Consider the following 18347-nt stretch of genomic DNA (forward strand, 5'->3'; position numbering starts at 1 on the left):
ATATAATAATATGTTTTTTGGAAATAAATTTTAGAGCTAACAATTTGGAAAAAATAGCAAAATATGTATTATTGAAATACTGATCCCCGGGTACTGGTCAAATATAAAATCTCATTAGTATAGTTGTATTTGTGTCTGACTCACTGGCATAGCCTGGTGAGGGTTTGACTGTCGGCTAGTTTGTCATAGAGCAACATAAATATGACCCAAATGGCTAAATGATCGGGCTTTCGCGAAACTGGCTAGTATTAAAGTGAGCCATTATAATTATGCCATTAAGATATGTTGCATTCAAGCTCATTCAATAATATAAGCCTATGTATATATATCGACTATGGCATAGTCTACTGAACTCTCGATTGTCGGGTGAGCGCTCTAAATACTGAGCTACACGGACTGTCCCTGATAAACAGGACTAAAGTCTGGTACTTAAAAGATATGAGCAGCCAGGTAACAGTACAAACAGCACATTACATACCAGTGTCCGAGATCAATAAATGATGCTATACCCGCCAGCCTTATATAATCATACAAACAAGGGAAGCGCCGGGTTATATTTGTCACGGGTTCTATGTCACCAAATCGTTTTAACCAACATTGTGTATGAAAAAACGAAAGTATTCTCATTGATATTGCCCGGGAATATTGTCTAGCTTTGTGTGGTGGTATACTTAATTTCCAGATTATGGATCACAAGCTGCCACGAATTTTATCAAAGTTGAGCAATGCGCCGGAGACGAAGGTAAGCTTACAATAACAATTTTCCTTTATATTATTAGTACCTCCATGATCATTATACCTGAGACGAATGTAACTTTATTCGTCTCAGGATTACACACATGCTTTTGAAGTTGCTGGATTTTATCATTAAAATGCAGAATCTTTCAAATTCTCATGAATGAAAATCTCAGGAATGTGTTGCTTTTGAAATCTAATGATATGTACTTAAATGTATGTAGCTGGGATGAAAAAGCCGTCCATCATATGAAAATTCTGACCTTTTGTATTGAAGATTGCATTTTTCCCCAAAAACATCACAAAATTTTAGACCATTTTGGGAAAAAAATGTATATCTTCAATATGAAGCACAGGCACAACGCCTAGACGTTGATCCACAAGCCTCAGCACACTTTACAGGTTGTCGCTGACCACTATGGCCCCACATCATTCCATAAACCATTTAACAACAATTCAGGGACTTTGCTGCTCCAAGAGCGCACATCCTAGACATTCCACAAATAACCTTCGCAACCAGGATCAGCTCCCCGAGTTTCGTACGGGTTACAACGAGACAATAAGCAGTAATTCCGTGTCCAGGGGAATTTCAAGCTAGCTCACGAGAGCGTACTAGGCACCGCCAGGGTTCGAACCCGCAACCTCTCGCACCATAGTCGAACGCCTTATCGATTGACTGCTAATATATATTAGCATACATATTTATTATTATACATAAATATAAGTAAATATCATTAGACTTATAAAGTTTACTTTGACATGTTTGAGGACTGTTGAATATCAAACATTTAAAAAAATATATATTTAAATAATTTGCCATAAAATTTGTATTATATGGCGAATTTCAACAAATCAAAATTATTTGATATCAGAAGGACATTCCTCGTATTCAGAATGCAATTCGATATGTCTGATCTACTTTCAGTTCCCACAAAGAAATACTGTGCAAACGTTAATATCCGATTCCTTAAAATCACACATTTTATTGACTCATTTTTGAAGTTAAGGGCAGTAATTTATTGGACCTGAGAGCACAGCAGACATACCAAATTGTATTATGAATACGAGGAATATCTATCTGATATCAAATAATTTAGATTTTTTTGAAATTCCCAAAATAATACAAATTTTATGACAATTTAAAAAATACATTTTTGACATTTAAGGAATCGGATAGCAACCTTTGCACGGTATTTTTTGTGGGACCTGAACACATCAGACATATTGAATTGCTTCTGAATACGAGGAATGTCCTAAAGCTCCATGAAAATACACACCAGGTTCGCTAATGTCATTAAATTTATGGTTATGTTTAAATAATGTTAATCAGAATGCAAAAACGAATACAAAAGTGCATAAAATGCACACAGGTGCCTACCTACAATTGCACGAAATTAATGTCTGTAAAATGGAATAATATATATTTTTTTACTTAGAAGGGCAGGTTTTCATTTAAAATGCCAATCCATTAAATTGAATTATTCTCGAGCTGTTTTTCTGATATCAAGTTAATAATGAAAATGAAAAACGCATACAAAACTCTGCATTAAATGTTGCATGAAATGCAAACGTGTTCCAACCATCTCTTAAAATGTCGCACGGTGGCGTTGAAAATTCTCAAATTGTAATAAAAAATTTGCAAATTAAGTGAAGCAAAGGTGCAGAAGTTGTTAGCAAATTGTATACAGGGTGTCTCAATAATAAAATTCCTTTAAAAGGAATAGGGTGGGCAAATGAAAAATTGTCAAGAGAAATGAAAGAATGAGTAAGTCAAGTTCACAATTAAAATACAGGAAAATATGACACAACATCGATTTCCAATAGGGGAATTACACAAAACGTATAAACAAAGTTAAAAGAGTTTTTAACTTTATACGTTTATACGTTTGTTATTCCCCCATTGGAGGTTGTGTCATATTTTCCCTGATTTTAATCTGATCTATTGCTTATCCTTTGTTCTCTGCTAGTCAGTTGGAACAGATTTTCCCTGTTTTTATATTAACCCTTCACATCATAACACAAGACGTTTTATGTTAACATTTTATATAAAACATGGTTATAAAACTTTTGTAGATAATAGTTATTTAAAACATTTTCGTAATCATACCTTGAGTTTCTTTTTTATCATCAGATAGAAAGACTTCTGCTCATCTTCTCTGGTGAGACAACAGGGCTGGGGTATCTTTCCATATCAAAGTTTAAAAATCTGTCATATCAATTTCCTCAATATGTTGTACAGGGTGTCCCAGAAAAAATTACCGAGTGAATAAAATTGAACGTAAGTCGAGAAATAGACATCAGAATCAAACAATTAAAAATGTAGCGCATAGCCTATTTTGTTGTGCATCACATACGAAAATTTTATTTGATTCGGTTGACTGGTTTCGAAGAAATGAATGATTGCATAATGCGTGCATCAATGCAATTCATTCCAAGTTTGATCAACAGGCGCTTTTTTCATACTCGCTCACCACTTCCAAAAGTTTGTGTATCTCATTAAATTTAGTCCACATTATCTATTAAAATCCGACGGTGTTATGTCATTCATACTTTCCCTGAAGATGAATAACAGTTTGTCCGAGAAAACTTTGATTTCTGCAATTGGAAGCTCTCCAACTTTAATTCTTTAGGCTGTGCAAATATACTTTACAAAGAACATTTGAGCCAAGAATGACAATGATCATGATTGTGCTTACAGCTTTACGTGTAATTTTGATACCACGCAACATTAATGTTGAAGTTTTAAAAGATTTAAACTTTGCAATACAATTTCTTGGAAATATTCCGAAAACATTAATGTGTGTGAGAAATTTATAAGCCAGCTGGAATTCTTTATGTAGTATTCTTCATGCAACATTTATATCAACATTAACGAAAAAATATATTTACAAATACCGAGCATCATCTCACATGCAAGCTTTCATTTTCAATATCGTGCAGGTTTTCAAATTTTAACAAAACCTAATTAAATGTTTTGCAAGAAACAGGTTGTTTAAAAAGAACGAAAAGGATTTCAAATATGAAGCCCATTGACAGTTTAACCACTCGTGCGCATTGTGTTGAATGATCTTTCTTTCAAACTTGGAATGAAGTGAATTGACACATGTGTTGTGTAATCGCTCATTTCTTCGCGATCAGTCAGCCGATTCCAGTAAAATTGACGTATAAGATGCAAAATAAGATGGGCTACACGCTGATGTTTAGATTTTTGGATTCTGATGTTTATTTTTCGACTTACGTCCAAATTCATTTGCCCGGTAATTTTTTCTGGGACACCCTGTATTGCAACTTATGAGGGGATATGTTTGATTTTACAATATTTCGATATTATTTTTTAACTTTGTAACTTTATCATGATTTACATAACTGTATTTCAAAGCGTCAAACTATATCATTATTTTGTCCCAACAAATATAATCCAGGGAATAAAATATTCATTCATATGTTTATTTATTTTATTCAACCTGGGCCATTTCTACTGGTGCACATGCATTCTAATAATTTGTCTATAATACCTTATACAAGCATCAAAGATTTGAAAAGTAAATAGCCTATGTACACACTGAACACAATGCACATACAAGCTGTCAGTATAAAATGATATATATGACCTTCACGATGCTATTAATTTAGCCCAAAGATTAGGAAAACTAGCAAAACTGGTGAACTGGTACTGTTCAAATAAAAACATCTGCAAATCTTGCTGCAATTTCCAAATAGTATTTCTATTACTTAAATAATTATTTTTGTTATTTCTTTTAATACAAACACATTACTGCCTATGACGACTTTATCGTATTACTTACATATCAAAATCAAGTAATAATTACAAAACTCGCTGTAAACTATCACCTCTGTGGGTGTTTGGGATATAACCGGCACGAATATTTTCTCAACACTGCGGCATGTGAAAAAGTAGGTCAATAGTCAGAGAATACAGGGTGGGTGCGGCACGCCGCACCCACCCAAAAATAGGCCCTGAGTCACTGAGATAATTGGGGTTATACAAATGGACCCATTTTTGGGCCGTTCCAATGGGGGAAATACACATAATGTGCTGCATTATACTTTAGGATAGAAGAAAGATATGAAGTAAACTCTCAGTCTTGAAAACATCAACCAATCAATCTCTCAATTAATGTTTTTCACACCTTTCTCTTTGGGTTAACATGCGAAAATATACCTTCTAAAAATATAGTTCATACGTTTTTCAGGCAACAACAATTTCAGTGTACACATGCGTGAATTTTTTCAGAGAAGGAATCACGCGAATCGCGTTTAGGGGGTCAACAACGTTAATTGATGTGTTTAGGAATCATTTTAATGACGTGTTTCCTCGACTGATTTGCATCAAGACCATCATTCAAACATTATAAATATTGGAAAATGTATTAACAAACCCATAAAGGTTGTGCATTTCTTTTAAAATTCTGTATTGGTTCCTTTCAGATAAAAATAAATCATGCCTATTTGTTGTTAAATACGCTAAATTCCTGTATAGGAGTGTTTTTGCTCAAACGGGTAGATCCTGTTTGAACAATATTTTTAGAAGATATACTATCACATATTTTTAGTAGATATATTTTCATATATGAAAGGTGTGAAAAACATTCTTTGAGAGATTAATTGATAGAGGTTGTACATGAAATTATTGATTGGCTCCAAACAAAGGATTTGAACCAGTGTCCTTCATCATGGCGCAGTGCAGTCCATTCAATCAAATGTTGTCATCAACCAATTTGATCGTAGTGCATTTGTTATGTGTGTGAGACGAACTATCGCGGCGGTAGATTGCAATCATGCTTTTTATTTGTTGAATGCATTTGAGTAGTCCGCCATATTTACGATATGATACGTCATATGTACAACCTCTATTGATTGATTTTTAACTCGTACCCAGCAAGACTGAAAATGTGCTACATTTCTTTTTGTCCAAAACCTCAATGCAGCACAGTATTGTTTAATGTTTATTGCCCCATTGGAACGGTCCAAAATGGGTGTATTTGTATAATCCCAATTATCTCAGTGACGCGTGAACGGATTTTAATAATTTGTGCACCATTTTAAAGAAGAAAAGTCATAGTCATCCCCAATCCACAGGGCCTATTTTTATTGAGACACCCTGTATAAACATTATGTTTCCAGTGGTATAAAAATCTCAATTGAAAAAAAAAAAAGTGGGGGGGTGGATAAGGCTGTGGATCACAAAATGCCCTTTTAATAATCCTCGAAGTAAACTTTATAAATCTAATAATATGCACTTAAAGTAAACATATGTCGTTTTCCCAAAAAGACCTAAATATTTTAGTTTTTGGGTGAAAAAATGTATAACTTCAATACGAACCATATGATTAAAATGTTTTGGTTTGAGTTATTTAGATGGGTAGGTGTAAATTCATTTAATTGACTTGTCATTATTTTTAATTACCTACAGCTCCATGAAAGTACACACCAGGTTCACTAATGTCATTAAGTTTATGGTATTATCATTAAATAATGTTAATCAGAATACAAAAACGAATACAAAGTCTGCAAATATATATAAAATGCACACAGGTGCCTATAATTGCACGAAATTAATTTCTGTAAAATGTAATAAATAATAATAAAAATGTTTGGATTAACTGAGAAGAATAGGATTCCATTTAAAGCCATAATGTGTGATTTGCTCCACAGCAACGGGCTCAGTTTTTTTTTCGAATTTCTACTTTTTGCACCCTTGTAATTGCCATTGGTGTACATGCCCTGTAAAAGACTAAGCCTGAAGTGCTTTAATTGCAGTCAAATTTAACATTGATAATAAAACCGGAGATCATTTATTATTTTTTCTAACAAGACATTATATAATGTTCAATTCTAGATATATCTGGACATAAAACGGAAAAATGGCCCGTAAAACGGGGTTTTAATTCTTTCGTAGCCTCAGAGTAGAATATTTTCTGACTACCGGCGTATAAACTGATACGCCTGTATATCAGAACAGAATTTTGTTTTTAATTCAAAAAACGTCATACACCAAAATTAATTAGTGCGATCCCGTTATCTCACAACTTTGTCAGATAACGGAAATCTGTATAACCGGCTGGGTTGTTTTGCATATTATTTTACCCAACACAAATGTAGGATCTGCGATGATATAAATAAAAATTCAATACATATTTTATATTATTGTTTGTTTGTAGATGCTATCAGGAGCATGTGATGTAGAGGAAATAGGCGATGGTCAGCTGAATAACGTTTGGCGAATTCGGAGTCGAGAAAACCCTGACGTGACTATGATTGTTAAATACGCACCACCTTACCTTAAGGTACACTGTAGAATGTAACAAAATATTTAACCATTGTACAACGTAAATTTTTCTTTCCTTTTTTAATTAAAAATTCGTGTTTATAATATATTCCAGGTGCATTATTGTCGAAATCGAACTCGCATTTCTATGCACTCGTTTATTTTAGGGCCTACATGTTAAGCATTATGAACATAGGCATTGAATGGTTGGTAATCAAATAAAAATCAAAATAAATAATTGTCCACATTTTTATAGCGTGTTTCCAACTTCTTCAAAGTGTTTTACAGCCATTTATTCCACTGCCACTATACATCATAATCACTTTGATTGCAACCTTCCCCTAACAATTCTTCGTTATACACCTGAGTTGGGTGATGCAAATGAGATTTGCCAGCCGATTTGTGCTCCTTCGTCACTTAACAAACCGTCTGGCGACAACCTCATAGTACGTCTTTTCTGATTGGCTGAACATCAACTCCCGAAATACTGGCGTTAAATTTTGCTGTCAATCAACGCTGGGCTTCAACGCATGCAGCAGTTGATGGACAGCTATGCGGTTACATAAATCCACACAATGTACGTACGAGCGTAAGTACGCGCTGTGAGTCGCGTACATGAAAGGCGATATCAGACGAGCGGCGCCTCAGTGACTGCTAAAGCTAGCGTACATTTTTCGTTTGCGGTATCTACAATAGTAGAGGGTCTATGATGTTTAGTGTCACTTATACAAGTCACGTCCTATAGCCAATTGAAAACAGTTTTATTTGGAAATTCATTAACCAATCAGCGATTGTCATTTCGGGGTTGTCGCCAGACGGTTTGTTTAGTGACGGAGGAACACAAACCGGCTGGGACGAGACAACAAATGAGACAGAGTGCCTCACCCAGGTGCATAACACGATGGTACCGTTGGAGTTCGAATCTGATGTAGAGCCCGTACCGTTGCCCAGCTTTGCGCTATCGAGCCCTCGCGGATTAGTTCTCCTGGGAGTAATGGGTTTGGCTCTGTGGGCTTACCTAATATTTTGACCCCAAAACGGACAGAAAAAATCACTCATGAATAGAAAATTTTAAATAGGCAATTTGAATAGATTGCTTTGTCTCCCCTGCGACGAATCTATGTGGTTTGTGGCTGCGACATGATCTTTGTCTTCACCGCGTTCGTTTGATTTTAGTTCATATTTCAATTTTTATCGCAAAAATAATACTTTGAAAACACTACACTATTTAAATTTTTTCAATATACATGTATCTTACAGGCAGCAGGGCCACATTTCCCGTTATCTGTTGGTAGAAACAAGACGGAATTTAATGCTCTCACCAAGTTTGATGAGCTCCATCCTGGGTGTGTGCCTAAATCATATGTTCACGATGATGAACACAATCTTGGTAATTAGTATGACAGTTTTATGTTCTATGTAAAAAATAATATATTATATGACAATATACCAATTCTGCTTTTCTACACTACTCCAAGAAATTAGAGGAACAAGGTTATGTAATAACTTTAACTGGGCATTGCATCAACAGAAAGCATCAAGGACATGTCATTTGTATACCATACCATGTAGCCTATTGCAATCTTAGCAATACTGGACAGCCATGGACACCTATGTGTACACTCAATGCACTGATTTTGTGTAAAGCAGACTCCATAAGCTTTTCTCAGATTTCTTCATTCCAACATGTTAATCCAATTTCTACTGGTACCGCTCAGTCTTCTGAGCATGTGGGGTGTTGTTAATGGCGAATTGACCGAGGTTGAGGTTGCTAGGGTTGTCCAGATGCTTGCAGAAGGTCACACACAGCGTTATGCAGCTGAGCAGCTTGGGGTATCCCCCAGTGTCATTAATCGTGCATATCATCGCTACCTGGAAGATGGTCTGTATGGCAGAAGACCAGGCCACGGCCGCAGACGTATCACAACCCCCCGGCAAGACCGTTATCTCCAGTTGCTTGCTCGTCGGAACCGCCAGAGTACAGCAAGGTCCATAAATATGGACTTCCGCAGAGGGGCTGGTGTGCGTATGAGCAATGAAACCGTAAGGAGTCGTTTGCATAAAGATCGCTAGAAGACCTGCAACAGGTCCCATTTTTATCCCACGGCACCGCAGAGCCAGATTGGACTTTGCCAGAAATCACCAACATTGGCAAGATGGTGATTGGACCCATGTACTGTTCACAAATGAGAGCAGATTCACTGTTTCCACCAATGATAGGCGTGTGAGGGTATGGAGACGTCAAGGAGAACGATATGCTAACTGTAACATTGTTGAAGTTGATCATTTTGGAGGTGGGTCCGTCATGGTCTGGGCAGGGATCTTTTTGAACGGACGTACGGACCTTATTGTGATAGACAGAGGCTCACTGACGGGTGTAAGATACAGAGATGAGGTACTGAGACCTGTTGTTGTCCCCATTGCTCGTGCAATTGGTCAAAATTTCATTCTTATGCAGGAAAACGCCCGTCCACATATCGCTCGTGTTGTGATGAACTTCCTGGACAATGAGGGAATTGAGACTCTGGACTGGCCTGCAAGGTCACCTAACCTGAATCCAATAGAACATCCTTTGGACATGCTTGGTAGACGGGTAAGACAACGGCAACAAGTTCCAGACAATGTCCAGTCACTAAGAGATGCTCTGATTGAAGAGTGGATGAACATTCCTCAGGACTCTCTCCGCACCCTGATCCAGAGCATGCCTCGATGTTGTGAAGAGTGTATAGCAGCCAGAGGAGGTCATACCCATTACTAGGCACCATTTAAGAATGATTTGTGGAGATTTTGATTTCAAAACTGTTTAAGTTTGGAGAAACTTTTGTAAGCAAAAATAATGCCAAAAATTGACAATTGGACACTCCGATACTCTGAGGACCAGCTGATTGGAGAAACACATTTTTTCATTAGTCATTATGTCTAGCAAACAATGGAATTTGTCTGCAATGAAGTTGAACCAATTTTTCAATGGTTTTAAGTTTTATCTTTGATGTTCCTCCAATTTCTTGGAGTATTGTATTTTGTTACCAACGTATTTTCTAAATTACTCATATTTTTGGGAGATTCAACGTTTCGAAACCTATTTGCCTGGTTTCCTAGTCAAGAATGATGACTTGATCCAGCAAGCATCCAGTTTCTAGAATGCTACTGCAGTGTGTTTCTACTGCAGTGTTTCAGGATCAAATGGTCGTAAATGTGACTGAGGTTGAATGCGGCACCCCTTTGGTTACATTGCTTTGTCTCCCCTGCGACTTATCGTTACGTGTCATAGGTTGCGTACGGGGCGCGTTACATCCTTTCGCGAAAGTGACATACAGTCACATTAATTGCTGATAGAAATAAAATGAAATTTCCTGCATTTTATGAGAAGTTTGTTTTTCTTTCAAGTAATAATGGAAGATCTGCACGACTACAAAACTATGCGGAAAGCTTTAGTGGCAGGTGAATTTCATATGGGAGCCGTAAAGAAAATTGCTGAAACCGTGGCTATATTGCATCGAAAAACTCACCGAAAATGCGTTTCTGCGGCCCAATTTGCGGAACTTGTCAACAGATTTGAGTATGTATTTGTTATCATTTTTATCATGTTTATGATTTTGATTATTCCTCTTTGTTAATGTACGAGTCATTTGTCCTTTTGTATGCGTTTTATTCAGTATCATCATACAGGTACCATTCAAAATTAATTATTCGTTTCTGGGAGATGAGGGAGGTAGGTTTTTATTTTATATATTTCTCAAAAACAATTGGCATCGTTGGATTTGTGGCATCTTGAGAAATGAAAAATTATTATTGAACGATAAACAAATTTATTTCTAAGCGATATGTCTACTTAACTTTATCAACATGCCCATAATGAGCGGCTGCTTGGGCCGTGACCTCGGCTTCCTGGGTTGTGGGTGGCTACACTTTTTATTTACACTCTGGCTACACTAACTGGCCGTGGAGAGTAACGCACTGCAGGGTTTATTGTTCTATTATGTCAAATTTGAGCACTGACATATTGGCAAATTTTGCCAATCAATATTCATGAGAGTGTACATTCAACGTCCAGTTATCGAAATTGGGTGACTTGTGTTTGGAAAGTGTGAAATACATCTGACTGGGTGTTTTGGACATAAAGGTTTTGGCATCATTGAATGGCTGCCTAGTGCTGTTATATGCTTAGTTTCTATAATATTTTTTTTTCTTTATTCATTCCTTTCTTTTCCTTTCTCTGCACTCTGCACTTATGGCTACACTTTAGGGGCCTGTTACTCCCTCGCTCTCCTTCTCACTCTCTCCCCTTCTCCCCCTCTTCATTTCTTTTTCTTTTTGTCTTCCTCCCTACCCCTCCTTCACTCCCTCACTTGCCCCTGCCTATAACCATGATCACAACATATACTGCGAAGTAGTTAATTATAGAAAGTGACACTGATAGACCCAGTATTAATATACCTGGCAGCCATGGCACGTTGTTACGGGTAATCGATCAGCAAGTATATTGAATTTTTTTAAATGAGTCATCTTAATTAAGGTGGGTGGTAAATAATTGTACATCGACGGTAAAGTGTGCTTTTGTGTGCTGGCGAAGACTCAGTCACACCCGTGGGTTGTATGAGAACAACGGGTACCTCTCACTCAAGTGGGCGCTTTCACGTGACATTCTTTTGATAACCTATTGATTGACAGTAGCCTTCCTGGTAAAGCGTTAATACACTGTCAGGTTAGTTACCGGTTTAATGATGGCACCTCTCAATGAATAGCTTATCGGTTAATCAAATCGGCACAAAGGAACAATGCGTTACGTAATCTATTGCGCCTCCACGGATATGATAGCTCCATGGTGGAGAGCGGGTGCATGTTAATGGTGCAGTACACCAAATCACTACGCGAAATACATGGCTACTGGAGACAATATGGTGTCCTTAGGGATTATGTTCTTCATGAGGTTGACATGTTCTGATTTAAATGAACGATGCTAGCCTATTACTCAGTAACATAGATACAAAATTATAAAAATTTCACAAAGTAGGCCCTGTCCGAATTACCACTATAACGGTTTTAATTCTAGTTTTGTTGTCGAAATAGCGACGTCGCTTTTCAACATTTTTAAATAAAAACTGAATCCATAAAGTTAAACCCGAAGTTTAAAAGTGCAAAATATTGTAACGCAGGGTGAAAGTTAATTTGGTGGTCTGCGCTCTTAATATAGGACAGATAGAGAGATGACCGTATTTGCGGGAACGGGAAAGGGTTAGTGTTAGGGCTTTCGGCATTTACGGTCATTGTCACTCTCTGGGTAGATGTCTCCAAATTATTTGCATGTGTCAAATGGCCTTGTCGCAGGTAAACAGTATGGTTCGTATTGGTTCCACACAACGGCAAATATACATGAATCTGCCCTGAATTTGCCCTGGATATACCCATGACCTTTCTTTTTCGTTAAAGGCAAATCACACAAAACTCAGTGCCGGTTTATTCACTTTGCAGAAATGGTTTTTCATAATTCATGCGTTATAATCATTTGCATTTTACTTTGTGTTTTCAGATGTCGTGATTTAAAAACTTTTAATAAATTTGAATCAAAATAATCATTTCTTCTTTCACCTCAGAAATGACGAAATGTTGAGCATGATGAACTGTTACATTTTTACCTATCCATTACTTCCGTATCATGAATCTAATCGATACTCAGATGAAGTCAAAGCACAATTACCCCGCATCCATGGTGATCAAATAATTCAAGAAAATACGTCCAGGATGAAAGCTAGGCATATTGCTATGAAACAGTGTCTTGTACACGGTGATTTTACCACTGAAGCTGTTATGGTGAAAAACGATTCAGCCAAAGTAAGGGTTTGGTTCTCAGACTTTATTATACATACATACATTTTAAATATTTATATAGCGCTGCTACATTTAGAACGAAGCGCTCAAAACAACAAACAAAGCAAAAGAACAACGTGAAGAAAAAATAAATGAGATCTGCCTAGCGCCTGTGATACAAAGGCTACACAATCTATGGAAACTCTAATTAAACGAATCCCGACCTTACAACAAATAATGTCAAAGTAAAGGTCCACCAGGATGACACTTCATTAATAACAATCATCTCCCTCGCTTTTAGTTGAAACAAACAACACAAGAAGTTATAAAAACAAATTCCCATGAAGAACGGGATCCTCCGTTTACGGTGTACATGGGCGTGCTACCAAAGTTTGACCACGCCCAACATGGTAGCAGCGGCAAACGGTCCCATTTTGGTGGGAATCTATATATGATTGGCGGAGACTCTTGGGCCGGGGGGGGGGGGGGTACTCAACACAAATGACCATACGGATATGTTCCCCGTAAAGACCCCTTTTTTGGATTTCGCAGCTCCGAAAGGTCCCCAATATTTGGCCAAAATAGAGCTCCGAAAGACCCTTGATTTTGATAATTTCAGCTCTAAAAGACCCCAAAATTGCTCATTCCTCATATTTTTTTAGGCGATTTTCAACCAAAAAGCCAGGAAAGACCCTTGATTTTTACTGTTCGCAGCTCCAAAAGTCCCCATTTTACTTGTTCGCAGCCCGGTTCGCAGCTCCAAAAGACCCACCTCAAAATTCAGGGTGAACATACCCACCAAAATGTTTTGATATGCCCCCCCCCCGGGCTCTTGGGAGGTTAATTTGAGAAAGTATTATTTCCATTTCAGGGTCCACCTCGCAAAATAAAAAATAAATTCTTATTGTTTATTTGGGGTATTTTTCTTCCTATTTTAATTGCCACCTTCGGGCTGGTTTCATTAAATGATTACCACCTTTATGTCTTTCTTATGATATTTTTTCACTGCAGATAATAGATGCGGAATTTGCTTACATAGGACCGGCAGCTTTTGACGTTGGGACGCTTCTTGCAAACTACATCTTCTCTTGTTATTCTCATAAGCTTTACCCGACAGAAGAATCGCCAGACTTTTACAAGAATCTTGAGAACGCCTCGAAAGCTACAAGTAATGTTTCATCATATGATATTTTACAAAATATTAATTCGCATTCCCATTTAACATTTTAGCAGCAAGAGCAAAGGCCTTTGGTCACATTCATATTGTCATTTTATCAATGCATAGCAGAAAAGTAATCTTTACAAAGGGTTCCATTGGGTTTTCTGACTTATGCAACTGATATGGGATGGTAATGGAAGCAATATCTATAAGTGTTAACTTCACGGATATTTGTTTCACAATGAGCGAGGGGCGAGGGGCGTTTAGGGGAAACTGGCTTCAGCTTATTACCCTTGCCCGAATTTAACCCCATGGTAGTTGCAATCATACATATTGATTGAACACAAAATGTGGCAAGCTATGTGTAAGAATAAGAAGTAGTAAAATGCTGCTTTTTTGTTACACATGTAAGGGGGGGTATCTTCCTCTAGTCCAGCTACCAGGGGTTACACGTTGTTTTGGTGTTTATTGTTTTGTTTTGATTCTGAAGATATTTGAAATAGAGCATTGCATTGTGTTACATTGTGTTGCCTGCGCAGGCAACATGCTGCCTGACTCGGCAGTATTTCCTGATCAGGCAGTCGGACCGGACTGTTCAGGAGTTATAAACAGAAAGGATAAAGGTCATCATTTGACCTCCAAGGGGGTAAAAATACTCCGATTTCCCTTGTTTGTATGATTATATTAAGATGGCGGGTAAGCATCATTAATTGATCTCGTACACTGGTATGTAATGTGTTGTTTGTACTGTTTACCCTGACTGCTCATATCCATAAGTACCAGACTTGATTCCTGTTTATCAGGGACAGTCTGTGTAGCTCAATGGTTAGAGCGCTCGCCCGACATGTTTCCATGTTCCGGCGTATGATGCGTCAGCCTCTTCCCTTGTTTGTAACAGTATACTTTTTCTGGACCGTTATGACGAGCGGAATAATTTGCTAAATTTTCCAACAACATTTTGAGCATTTTGAATTTTGACCTGCGTATAAACTTCGATCCTTCATATCTCCAAATGCTCAATGCTGCCAGAGGTCCAGTAAACTTATTTTTGAATTTGTGGTCTTGAGAAGCAAAATCCACCAAAACTATGGACACCAAAACAAGCTTCTGTGGAAAAGTTACGTTTGGCAACGTGGATTTTCGCTATAAAGCGACGTCCAATTTCTATGATTTTGGTAGCAATGGATAGTTTCAATCGTTTCGTTCCATTGATAAAGTACAAACATCCTCAGATTGACTCCACAATTGATGTCAAAATTGAACAAAAAATAAGAAATCGCTCATTTTAAATCCAAATTGGCCAGATGTCATTTAAACGTCAATGAAACCGATATAAAATTGGACAAAAAATGCGTACCTGGACAGTGGTTATTGCCTCTGTCATTAATTTTGAATAGGATATATGGTAATAAGATGCGGTATAATACGGTAAAAATAAGTAAGGCCTTTGTTAATTCTCATTACAGTATCTATCTATCTGAAAGACCTAAATAACTATTTGACACAAGATGAAATCGCGTCTACAGTATCAGATATAGCAGGATTTACAGGCTGTTATATATTCGGAAGGTATGGTTAAAATTATTTGTAAATTGTCTCTCTGGTAATCATTGTTTGATATGTTGTGTATAAACGCAGGCCTTCATTTCTAATACAACCAGCAAAAATAATCCATATTTCTATTTGTCTATTGTGGCTTGCAAAATCATGTGTATATTCACGCGTTGATTTTGCAATCAAAACCGAAATTCTGTTAAAACTATAATTTATAGTCCTGTATGATGTGCATTAGAATGTAAGAAATATCTTTCATCCGCGAATTATATTACTTTGAAAGGCAAAACAGTTGACCCCTCCTAAAAATAGGTTGTCAAAATTTTGTCAAATCGGAAATCTTACAAAATAAAAATATAGTGTCAATCATATAGTGTCAAGCATTGGTTTTTTAGTACTAAAAGGATGAAAGTTATCGCTTTTTATTTCGCCGAGAAAATGTATTTTAAATTGAAAAGGTGTAGCTCACAATTTCGCTCATTTCAACACCGAATTTGATCGGTACAGTACCTAATTAAGTGACTGAATGAGCCTTGTATAACAATAGCCAGCGAATGACTAGCGTTATGAGTGTACTAACATTTTTATCGTAAGAATTAAATCTCATGTTTCGTGATTTTATTACAAAATATGAAATTTTGTCAAAAGCACCTCACATGCGATTTTTGTAGGGCATGTTTTTTATTCAAGGACATTGACAAAGATAAATGACATTTGTAAAGATCAGAATTCCACCGCAAATATTACACTTGCTTAAACGAAATGTAGAAAATGTGAGTACACACATAGAAATCAGCTTCTTTATTAGCACTGAATAGGCATCGGATATTTTAAACAATAACAAGAAACTTTTCATAACTTCTTCCTTAGGATAATTGGGAGAGGTCACACGTGCGATCTGGAAGGACGCCCTCTATCAGAGGTGAAATGTGTGGAAATAGGAATCCGCTTGCTGCAGAGGTGCACGGAAATAACCAATCAGCAGCAACTCTTGGACTGTATTTTCAAATCTTGAACAAGTTTAATTATGGGTATATCGGTAATAAGGCCTAGTAAATATCGTATCGTTACCATGGTTCAAACATATTTTGGGGGTTTCATCCTGGTTGAAGGTATACGGGGATGTGCCACGGTTTTGGAGTACCTTTTAGCGATTTTCATGGCGTCCTCAAGATTCTTGTAAAAGTCTGGCGATTCTTCTGTCGGGTAAAGAATAACAAGAGAAGATTTAGTTTGCAAGAAGCGTTCCAACATCTAAAGCTGCCGGTCCTATGTAAGCGAATTTCGCATCTATTATCTGCAGTGAAAAAAAAAATTATTAGAAAGACATAAAGGTAGTAATCATGTAATGAAGCCAGCCCGAATGTGGCAATTAAAATGTGGCAATGTCATAAATGTATATTTATTTCGCGGTCACAATTTTTCTTAATCGTGTGTGAATTAGCCTGTCACCAAAGTAAATTAATTTGTGAAATGATTTTTTGTTTCAGTTTCAGTTAAAATAGCTTGAATATATATTACCATTATTTAGATCAAAATGTTGACTTTCATTGCTTGGAGAGGGTGCAGAATCTATGCTTGAATTAGGTGCCCCAGGCCACGTGCCACCCCGTCGCGCTACGTCGGTGCTCGATGATACCAACCGGCCATGTGAACCAAGGTGTGACGAAATAATTTATAATAACGTTTTAAAAACATATTCATGATCTTTATGCGACCCGATATTTAAATGTTATAAAAATTTTTTGGAATAAACGTATGAAGAACCTTTTTGTGTTTGCTGGGCAGTTGTGACCAAAATTGTTTTTATCTTCATCATTCAAATAATTCGGGTGTTGTTCGTTAAATCGGTTGAGTATAATAAGCGCAATATCTCATTATTTCATTAATGCTCTCAGTCTTAACAAAAACTGCACTGAACCTTTACGCGAACTTGGTTCATATAGCAATTATTAATGATGCAAATAATGTTGATATTGACGATTACGATAATTGCATTAAAGATGACCTTTTTTTATTATGATTGCACGCTCGAACCCATACATCTTCAGTGGTGCATCTGTGGGTGCATACTGTCAGCACTGGCAGACCCAGTATAGCATGCCATTTGGCTCATTGCTTCTGGAAGTGACATTTAATATATACATTGTTAGTTAGTTTATGTTGTGAGTGAATATCAAGAATAAAAACTCCCACTTGCACGGACTTAAACTACGGCAATATACGCATCCAGTACTCATTTGCTACACCATTTCTATACAAGGCAGGTTCAACATCACTCTAGCATATAGAATAACTATTAGGCGAAGCGTCTATACAAATCTCTTACGCGTTAGAGATAACCCATAATAAGTACCCCAAAGAGAAATCCTTAATGATTTGGGAAAAATCCTTAAAACTTGTGTAGATTGGTGGTATAGGTGTGGATGATGACTGGAAGGTTTCTTATAATAGCCACTTGAGAAGGCCAGAGACCCCAATTGAGGTCTTTTTTACCAGGTGGCTGTAACTCCGATCCGGTGGAGTAGCACTATTGATCTTTGTCGTGCACTACGAGTCGCCCACTGTAATCTCTCAAGTGGCACTTGATTGTCTTAGATAATCAATTCCCGACATGAAAGAGACTCTGAAATGGAAATTAGTGATACGGTAACGAATTCCTTGGTCAAGTCCGCAAATGTGTTAAGGATTTGTATCAAGTCGTAGAGCAAAAACTTTTTTCAAATCATTGATATTACTTTCCATGTCTCTAATGCATTAGGGATTTGGCTTCAGAATTTCCGTAGACCTTTGCCGCTAAAT

General features: G+C 37.0%; 1 protein-coding gene and 1 long non-coding RNA gene across 2 annotated transcripts; both read left to right on the top strand.

Annotated features, from left to right (window-relative positions):
* Positions 1–647: 647 nt before the first annotated feature.
* Positions 648–13847, top strand: LOC140172067 (methylthioribose kinase-like). Its single transcript, XM_072195415.1, has 7 exons — positions 648–742; positions 6918–7043; positions 8285–8414; positions 10412–10583; positions 12619–12856; positions 13134–13222; positions 13844–13847. The coding sequence occupies exons 1-7, from the start codon at positions 686–688 to the stop codon at positions 13845–13847; spliced, it is 816 nt and encodes a 271-aa protein (XP_072051516.1). The 5' UTR covers positions 648–685.
* LOC140172107 (uncharacterized) lies at positions 13845–16749 on the top strand. Its single transcript, XR_011861666.1, has 3 exons — positions 13845–14000; positions 15458–15560; positions 16416–16749. It is a non-coding gene; the product is annotated as an uncharacterized lncRNA (long non-coding RNA).
* Positions 16750–18347: the final 1598 nt, after the last annotated feature.

This window comes from Amphiura filiformis, chromosome 15 (assembly GCF_039555335.1).
Source record: "Amphiura filiformis chromosome 15, Afil_fr2py, whole genome shotgun sequence".
Taxonomy (NCBI): domain Eukaryota; kingdom Metazoa; phylum Echinodermata; class Ophiuroidea; order Amphilepidida; family Amphiuridae; genus Amphiura; species Amphiura filiformis.

Coding starts and splice junctions, on each gene's coding strand:
- LOC140172067 (XM_072195415.1), top strand. CDS start 686: ATGGATCACAAGCTGCCACGAATTTTATCAAAGTTGAGCAATGCGCCG. Junction 7,044..8,284: donor ACGCACCACCTTACCTTAAG/GTACACTGTAGA, acceptor TGTATCTTACAG/GCAGCAGGGCCACATTTCCC. Junction 8,415..10,411: donor CGATGATGAACACAATCTTG/GTAATTAGTATG, acceptor TTTTCTTTCAAG/TAATAATGGAAGATCTGCAC.